Source organism: Galeopterus variegatus, unplaced genomic scaffold (assembly GCF_000696425.1).
Source record: "Galeopterus variegatus unplaced genomic scaffold, G_variegatus-3.0.2 Scaffold7692, whole genome shotgun sequence".
In the NCBI taxonomy this organism is placed as follows: domain Eukaryota; kingdom Metazoa; phylum Chordata; class Mammalia; order Dermoptera; family Cynocephalidae; genus Galeopterus; species Galeopterus variegatus.
The window spans coordinates 8,273-18,095 of NW_007733803.1; the positions used below are offsets into that span (position 1 = coordinate 8,273).

A 9,823-nucleotide genomic window follows, 5' to 3' on the forward strand; every position below is an offset into this window, starting at 1 on the left:
TTCTCTTCAATGCATGTTTCACATCCTTGTTCCTTAGGCTGTAAATCATGGGGTTCAGCACAGGTATTACTAGCGTGTAGAAGACAGAGGCTATTTTTGTCAATATCTAAGTCGTGGTTGGTCCTTGGTTGCAAATACATGAAAAGAAAAGTCCCGTAGAACACAGAGACAACCATCATGTGAGAAGCACAGGCGGAAAAGGCTTTTTGTCATCCCTGTGAGGAACATATCCTCAGAATGGCAATGACAATGTTGAAGTAGGATACGAGAACAACAATCATGGACAAACATAAGTTGGTCCCCAAGAAGGTAAATACTGCTGTTTCTGTAAGGTAAGTATCAGAACAGGACAAGGCTAACAAAGGAACGTCATCACAGTAGAAATGGTTGATTATGTTGGAAGAGCAGAATGACAAGGAGAACGCACAGGAAGTGACAGTCACTGCTGTGGTCAGACTTTGGAGGTATGTGAGGAAAACCAGCGGACGGCAGACCTGCGGAGATACCACCACCATGTACAGCAGGGGGTTGCAAATAGCCACATAGTGGTCATAGGCTATGTGTCATAGTTTTCCTTTTGATTCCGCATTATTTCTTATAATTCTGAGAATTTCTTATATATTCTGGATACATGTGCTTTATTGAATATCTGATTACCAAATGTTATTCTACAAGTCTGAATTGTTTACTTTCTCAGCAGTTGTGTTTCACAAAGCAGAAGATTTCAACTGTGATGAAGTATAATATAGCATTTTCTCTTATAATGCATGCATTTGGTACTTTAAATAAAAATGTGCAACTACAACATTAACACATGGTCACACAGATGTTTCTCTGTGTTCTCTGTAGAAATGTTTTATGTATCGCATTAGGTTTTATATTAATGTCTGAGATTCATTTTGAGACTCATTTTATATACGGCATGAAGAATAACTCAATGTCTCTTTTTCTGGCATAAACTTCAAATTTTGGGGCATGCTTTTTAAAATGACTATCTTTCCTTTGTGGATTTTCTTTGGTATCTTTCTCAAAAATAAACTGACCATGTATGTGTGAATCTATTTCTAAATACTTAATTTGTTCCATTGATTGAGCTATCTTTCTTTTGTTGTTAAAACCTTTGGTTATTGTACCTTTAAGGTAAGTCTTAAAATTAGATTGAGTATTCAAAATTAATTCCCTTTATTTTTTTTAAAAATGTGTTTAGGCTCTCTTACTTTCTTTACTCTTTCATAAAAAATGTAGAAGCAACATGTCAGTATCTAAAAAGATAAAATTGAATTTTATCTATAGATATATTTAGGATTACAGTTAATTAATAGATGGATAACCCACAATTGGACTGTCTGCCAATATCAGCTTTTTGTTTTTTTATATTCAAATTTTATAACCAACATTGTCTATGTGCTAACTCAGCTTAAGGGTGTGGAGACTGGGCATTCATGTATTTCCCACAATTTTTCCATGAGTTTCTTATGTATACAGCCAGATGCCAGTTTATGCATTAGTATATAGGATCCCCAAGACAAGACCCTACCCAGCTTAAAAAGTTTGATCTTCATCTCTGCCAGAACTGTAATATTCTAATGATCTATTACATAGATTATTATTGTTTTATGTATACTGATCCATTTCTCCTGCCAGTATTTCCAGTTCATGTATTCATATATTTTTCCTCCATTAAACATTCAATGCACTTAAATCTATTTATCATACCATTTAGAAGTATGCTACTTTAAAGTTGAATAAGTAAACTTTATTAAAGATTGTAAATTTCATCATAGATTATGCTTCTAAATTATTTTTTTATCAACATGTTTATAAGATTTCCAGAGAATTCACAAGTTACACTTCTAGTAAAATGAAGCTCAAATTCAGAGTGTGTCGGTAGTCATTCCAATGGAACAAAACTATTCAGCATCAGAGTCAGGACTATGTTCTCTATCATTAGATTTATTTTCTACTGCAGGACAGTTTTCTTATTTCTTTTCTTTTTAACCACAGGCCCAAGATCATTCATGTAATCATTATCATCATATTGTTTCATAACCCATTCACTTGTTTACTATAAAAAAATCATCATTACTTTATGTCCCAGAAGAATTAGTGTTTTTCTTCTCCAAGCATCCCAGTGGACTTTAAAAGGAGCTCTAGAAGTTGGTATAAGAACCCAATTACACAATACTACTCGTATTTCTTAATAGAAGAGTAGATTATTTTCAGAGGTAAGAGCAAAAGCTTTATGTCACTTATAAAATACTTTAGAATCTGTAAACTTAAATTTGAAATTACACTGTATGCCTTAATATATAAATCTATGACAGTGAACTTTACTTACTGTATTACAAATTAAATCACATGGCTTCTAGAGAACATAGCAGGGTAAATGAGAAGGATGTCCTCGATATTTTGATCAATGGAGCTGTAAAATAGTAATTTCCTTTATTTATTTTATTGTTTTGATTAAAGTTAACAGCCAGACAATGGGAAGTAGACTGAAGGGCTTTATTTAAAACTTAGGAAAATATTAGATGGAGAGAAAATTAAATTTCAATGAACTTTGGATGTATTTCACTTTGGGATCTTTTTTTTTTTTTAGAAGGAATAGAAGAAACTATTTTGAATTTATTTTACTATTTAGCTAATTGATTTAGAAGCACATTTCTTTTAAAATTTCATTTTCTATTTAAAGCTAATTTATTTATTAAAAGAATTGAATTATTCAAGGATGTTATATTATTTCTAGAGAATAACTTTTCCATGTTATTTCCATTGCAGATAAAGAGTCTGCAATGGTCATGTGGAAATAGTGCAGAGGGTGAGCTTAGAGAAACCTGGACACGAATCCTGGCTCTGCTAGTCTGTAACTGTGTGTTCTCAATCAAATTATAGGTCTAGCTGGACATCAGTCTTTTTATTCTACACAAGGGTGCTGAATTATTTAGTTTGCAGGTTCCTTTGTAGATTACATATGATAATGAATGCAAAATTTTTAACTTAATAATATGTGGAGGCTGCTATCATACTTTTCTAGCTTGGTGTCTGAAGTACTGTTCTGGTGGTTGTCTGATACTTTATGCTTTTTGACCATAAGACTTGAGAAACTGAATTCATTTTCTTTTCTAGACAGATTATGTTGCTTTAAAAGAAATGATATACCGGGGGCGGCCCGGTGGCGCACTGGATAGTGCGCCGCTTGGGAAGCGTGGCGGCGCTCCCACCCGAGGGTTCGGATCCCACATACAGACCGGTTCCCGCTCACTGGCTGAGCGAGGCGCGGGGGCAACACCGAGGGTTGCGATCCCGTTGCCGGTCCCCGGTCCGGTACAGGGGCAACACTGAGGGTTGCGATCCGCTGCCGGACACGGAAAAAGACAAAAAAAAAAAAAAAAAAAAAAAGAAATGATATATGCATTTGCCTTTCTAGCTAATATCTTTTAAAAGAAATCAGCTAGTCATAAACACAAACATTTTTCCTTAAATATTAATTAACAACAATGCCTCTTGGATGAAGAACCTAAGCCTCATGCTATTTGTCTATCATGCCTCCAGCTTCCATAGTGAAGTAGATAAATGCTCTAATGAAACATGATTTGGAATAAAATATACCTTCATTCATAAAATAACTTCTTGTTTGACAGGCAAGAACAGAGTTTTAAAGTGTTACCAGAAAATGATATTGACAGGAGTATCAGGGAAATTTATGTTCACATGCTGTTGCAGTCATGAAACTCATAGTGATGTTTTGGTCAAGGATGGTGGTCACATTAGATTATAATGGCTGTGCCATATAGCCTAGGTGTGTAGTAAGCTACACAATCTAGGGTGGTGATAGTAAACTTGATAATGTTCTTACAATGAAAAAATGACCTAACAATGCATTTCTTAGAACACATCCCTATTGATAAGCAATGCATGACTGTACTGTACTTTACCACAATGTCCAGAGGCAGAATACAGTGATAAAGATTCATTTCAGAATTTCTTATATGACAGAATATTGAAAAGCACTGGCTTTTATCTCAATAGAAAATTATTTTGATATATATTTAGCATCATATAACAAATGTATATATATATATATATATAAACACAACTTTTAAGATAGAAACATTTCTTGTTTGACATCCATTAAATTCTTACATTAAAGAATTCAATGCTTATAGTAAAAATTAGATTTTAGAAATTTCTATTTAGTTGTATAAATAAAATTTGGAAGCTGTATTTCCTATGTATTCAGGCTTCACATATAATTAAAACTTCATATAGTGGAACAAGCTATTTATGAAAAATTTGGCCAATTTTTGTTAACTTTCAGTTTGGAAGGATAGTCAACTTCCAAGCTCTCTCTGTCCCTAGGTTCTAAATCTTTAGCGTAGGGTTTTAGATTCCAAATATCATTATTTTTTTCTTTCACAATTGTCTTGTCTCACACATATCAAAAAAGTAAAGGTTAGAATTGCAACATATCTGAAATTTATAAGTCAATCAAAATGTATTCTGTAGTGGATTCCTTTAGTAGATTACCTGTTAGTATATTCTTCAAAATTTGTTCGCACATTTTTTTCTTTTAATTCTGCTTTTTCCCTATTTGTCTAATTTCTGTTTGCCTCTGACTCTACAGTAAATATTTTTGTATATATTCCACAGATTCTTGTAAGAGAGAGACACAGAGAGAAAGAGAAAGTAAAAACATTATGGGATAAAGAGAGAGAGAAACTAGGAATATATATTTTTTGTGATATCCAATCAATACATTAATATATATTTTAACTATTGATTGCCATATGAGCTTTTTTTATTAATATAATTATTCAAAATAAATTATTCCTTATTATAAGATATTTGCATGTGTGTGTGCTCTCATAAATAATGTGTAGGTTGTATTTAAAAGAAATCAGAATTTAACTTGATTATTTTTTTACTCTAAATTTTTCTAATAATCAATGCATCAAATTTTTTTGTTATCTTTTGTGGCCCCATATTTATGAAGCTATTTATTCCATATATTAGAAATATTTTTCAAATGAATCTGTGAAGGTATTTCTGTCTTAATGTAGACATTTGGCTTTCTTATTATTCTAAAGTTATTTGTTTATTCTGTTTTAAGCACACAGTGTTTCCATATGACTAAACTGTAGTATTTTTCTCATCATGAGTATAAATCACTTGTAAGTGACTGAATTCACCATGAACCTATGTACATCAGAGTTTCCATTCATTTAAAACACAATTGGTTTATGTTATACTGAAGGAAAAACAAAGTTTACTATCATGAAACCTCCCCCCCTAACTACAGAAGACCCAGTATTTAATTGTGTTTCAATAACCATGGCTTTCAGTCTAATTTTTAACTTTTTTTTTTTCTTTTTGCCCATGCACTTTTCCTGTTCATATTACACTGACTGAAAAATGTTCTGAGAATATTGGGGGGAAAGTCCAGAAACAAAAAAACTGCATTGGTGCAAATATGCTGATTTTATTTTTTTAGCAATAGCTTCTATACTATAGTCTTCCTTATTCCCAGGTTTACTTTCTGTGGTTTCAGTTACAGGTGGTCCAAAATATCAAATAGAAAATCCCACATGTAAACAACTCATAAGTTTTAAATTGCATGCCATTCAAGTAGTGTGATGAAATCTTGTGCCTGGCCACCCCGTCTTGCCTGGGACTTGAATCATCTTTCTGTCCAGTATATCTGTGCAATATACACTACACTCCTTTAGTCCCATAGTAACCACCTAGTTTTTCAGATTGACTGTTGTGGTATCACAGTGTTCGTGTTCAAGTAACCATTATTTTACTTAATAATGGCCACAAAGTGGAAGAGCGGTGATGCTGGTAATTCAGATGTGTCAAAGAGAAATCCTAACATTTCTTTTCAATTAAAAGGTGTAAGTTCTTAATTTAATAAGGAGAGAAAAAAACATGTGCTGAGGTTCCTAAGACCTACCATAATAAGGAATTTTCTCTTTTTTTGTGAAATTGTGAAAAAGGAAAAAAAAATCAGTGGTAGTTTTTCTGTTGCCCTTCAAACTGCAAAAGCTGTGGCCACGGTGTATGATAAGCACTTAATTAAGATGTGTAAGGTATTAAATATGATTGTGGAAGAAATGACACCCATGGATAGTATAGGGTTCAGTACTATCCATCGTTTCAGGCATTCATTGGGGGGTCATAAACTCCATAAGAAAACTTAAAATGTAAGTCTAACTTATCTCATTTTCTAGTCAATTGAAAAGATTTTTTAAATTTATTTTTTAATTAAAACATAATGGATTATACATATTTATGGGGTATAGAGTTGACTATCAGCATTTGTGTACAATGCGTGATGATCAAATCAATATTATTAACATGTTCATCATTACAAGTTGTAATTATTCATTGTGTCCCTCACCCAACTTCTCTCTAAACCCTGTTATCTTCCCCCTTTCCCACCTCTAGTAACCTTAGGTCTGTTCTCACCTTTTGAAATTTCAACGTATTATTATGGCATTTTTTTTCTTTATTTCTTTCTTAGCTCCCATTTATGAGTGAAGATATGCAGTATTTCTCTTTCCGTGCCTGCCTTAATTCACTTAACATAATTTTCTCCAAGCTCATACATGTTAATGTGAATGGCAGAATTTCATTATTTTTTATGTCTGAGTAGTAGTCCATTGTGTATATCTACCACATGACTGCTGATAGAATTACCATAGACTCCAGGAATCTCAATTCTAGCATATACCCAAAGGAAGGGAAATCATCTCATCAAAGGGATAACTGCACTCTCATGTTCATCCCAGCTCTATTTACAATAACCAAGATATGGAACAAAACTAAAAGTCCATCAACAGTTGACTGGATAAGGAAAACGTGATGTGATGTTGTGTGTGTGTGTGTGTGTGTGTGTGTGTGTGTGTGTGTGTAAACTAAATAATTTTGACAAAGTTTTTTTCTCATTTATATTCAACCAGATCTTGTGATGTAAGTGTGGTTTCTCTCATTTCCATGATTTTGAACATTAAAGAAATGCATCCCATGCATAATACAGCAAATGCAGGAATACCATTCAGGTGTGTACTTTCCACTATAAACTTTTTTATTTGAACATGTCTATATTTCTATATTTATTTATCCTTGTGAATTTTAGATAATGTATTATGAGAAGAGGTTGTAGAAAATATAATGGAAAACAAATGGGAACATAAACCATGTTGTCAGAATATTGTTTTAACATGAAAAATTTAGCCAAAAATGAATGAAATCATTTGTTCCTTTTACTTATACAGTGAAATGCATCCACTTGTGCCCAACTTGTTCATCACTGCCTATCCCATTACTACCCAGGAAATTATGCTGCCCTTCTGCAAAGCAAACATGAGAATATGATTGGATGGACTCTTTTTTCACAGGAAATATATTTTAGAACTTATCCATAAAAACCAAAATGCAGGAGTTATTATCAGATTTCAATATACACAGGATTCAGTTGAAGAACGTGACTGAAGTCACAATGTTTATATTGATAGGATTAACTGATGATTTTAAGCTGCAAGGCTTCCTATTTTTATTTTTTCTTCCAATCTATCTTTTTACTCTGATAGGAAATTTAGGACTGGTAGTATTGGTCATTGGCAATTCCAGGCTCCACAACCCCATGTACTATTTTCTGAGTGTTTTGTCAGTTGTCGATGCCTCCTATTCTACTGTTGTCACCCCGAAAATGTTAACCAATTTCTTGGCAGAGAATAAATACATTTCATTTCTTGGATGTGCAGCACAGATGTTTCTCTTTGTTACTTTAGGAACCACGGAATGCTTTCTCTTGGCTGCAATGGCTTATGATCGCTATGTAGCCATCTACAACCCACTTCTGTATTCAGTGAGCATGTCACCCAGAGTCTATTTATCACTCATCGTTGCTTCCTATGTTGGTGGCATTTTACATGCTACTACACACACAGTGGCCACATTCACCCTGTCCTTCTGTGGATCCAATGAAATTAAACACATCTTCTGTGATATCCCTCCTCTCCTCGCTATTTCTTGTTCTGACACTCACACAAACCAGCTTCTACTCTTCTACTTTGTTGGCTCCATTGAGATAGTCACTATCCTGATTGTCCTAATCTCCTATGGTTTCATTCTGGTGGCCATTCTGAAGATTCACTCTGCTGAAGGGAGACAAAAAGTGTTCTCTACATGTGGCTCTCACCTAACTGGAGTGACAATTTATCATGGAACAATCCTCTTCATGTACGTGAGACCCAGTTCAAACTACACTCTGGAGCATGACATGATAGCGTCAATATTTTACACCATTTTGATTCCCATGCTGAATCCCATCATCTACAGTCTGAGGAACAAAGATGTAAAAGAGGCAATGAAAAGATGGTTTGAGAGAAATTGGTTTATATATAAAGTGCATATTCAGCATTGATTAAAGATGAAAAGGATTTTGGATATTAGTTTAATATCTGTAGGTTTAGAGACAAGTGAAGAAAATGTCTTCATTATAGTTAATAGTGTTTGCATATTTTAGAATAATGCCAATTAAAGCATTGATCAGCCCTTTAATGCAGGATCTTTAAAATTGAGGTAAATTGCATCACTTGTATGTCAATTACTCTGCTTAAATGGATCCATATTCTTTGATGTGAGTAGATTGTTATTGTTCGTCATTGTGTAATTTGAGTTTCACTTACTATAACTAGAGCTATATATTTAGGCTCATGTTGATTGTTGTACCCTCACTTTGTTTATACTAAGTCTTCAGTAATCACTATGAATTTACCTCCTCATTCTGGAATCCGTAAAAAGGACCCCCCAAATGTTACTTTCTTTTTACTCTGTATGCCCTCACACACTGAGATCCATCAATGCTTCTGGGCATGTCTTTGCTATACTTGGCTCAAGATCATATAGTTTTATCTAATTATTAAAGTCTTACTTTGCTACTGCCAAATCACAGAAATTAATTACATCTCTTCTGAACCTACTAAAAATAGACTGATTCTAGATGATAATATTTACTGAAAGTGTACTTCAGTTCAGTAATAAGAGGAAAGTTTATTGCAATAAATGCTTATATTGAGAGAATAGAAAGATTTAAAATAAACAACCTAACTTTACACATCAAGGAACTAGAAAAACAAGAACAATCCAATTCAAAAGTTAGTAGGCAGAAAGAAATAATTAAAATCAGAGTAGAACTAAGTGAAATAGAGACCTAAAGTACTATACAAATGACCAATGAAATAAAAAGTTGTTTTTTTGAGAATATAAAAATAGACAAACCACTAGCCAAGTTACTAAAAAAAGGAGAAGACCCAAAGAACAAAAATTAGAGACAAACAACAGGATATTATAACTGATACCATAGAAATACAAAGAATCATTAGAGATTCCTATGAGCAACCATGCACCAAAAATTTGAAAATCTGGATAAAGTGAATAAATTCCTAAACACACACTCTACAAAGACTAAACCAAGAAGACAGAGAAAAACTGAATAGACCAATAACAAGCAATGAGATTGAAGCAATAATCAGAAATCTTCCAAAAAAAGAAAGGCCCAGGACCAGATGGCTTCACTGCTGTATTCTACCAAACCTTTAAAGAGGAATTCATACCAGATCTTTCCAAACTATTCAAAAAAAATGGAAATGAAACCATTCTCCCAAACTCATTCTACAAAGCCTGGAAAGCAAATAAGAAAGGCCCAGGACCAGATGGCTTCACTGCTGTATTCTACCAAACCTTTAAAGAGGAATTCATACCAGATCTTTCCAAACTATTAAAAAAAAATGGAAATGAAACCATTCTCCCAAACTCA

General features: G+C 33.4%; 1 protein-coding gene across 1 annotated transcript; it reads left to right on the top strand.

Moving 5' to 3' along the window:
- The first annotated feature begins 7,435 nt into the window (after positions 1–7,435).
- LOC103607758 (olfactory receptor 5T1-like) lies at positions 7,436–8,428 on the top strand. Its single transcript, XM_008592221.1, has one exon. The coding sequence runs from the start codon at positions 7,436–7,438 to the stop codon at positions 8,426–8,428; it is 993 nt and encodes a 330-aa protein (XP_008590443.1).
- The last annotated feature ends 1,395 nt before the right edge of the window (positions 8,429–9,823 follow it).

Excerpts from the sequence above, each read along its gene's own strand:
- LOC103607758 (XM_008592221.1), top strand. The coding sequence starts at position 7,436 with ATGCAGGAGTTATTATCAGATTTCAATATACACAGGATTCAGTTGAAG.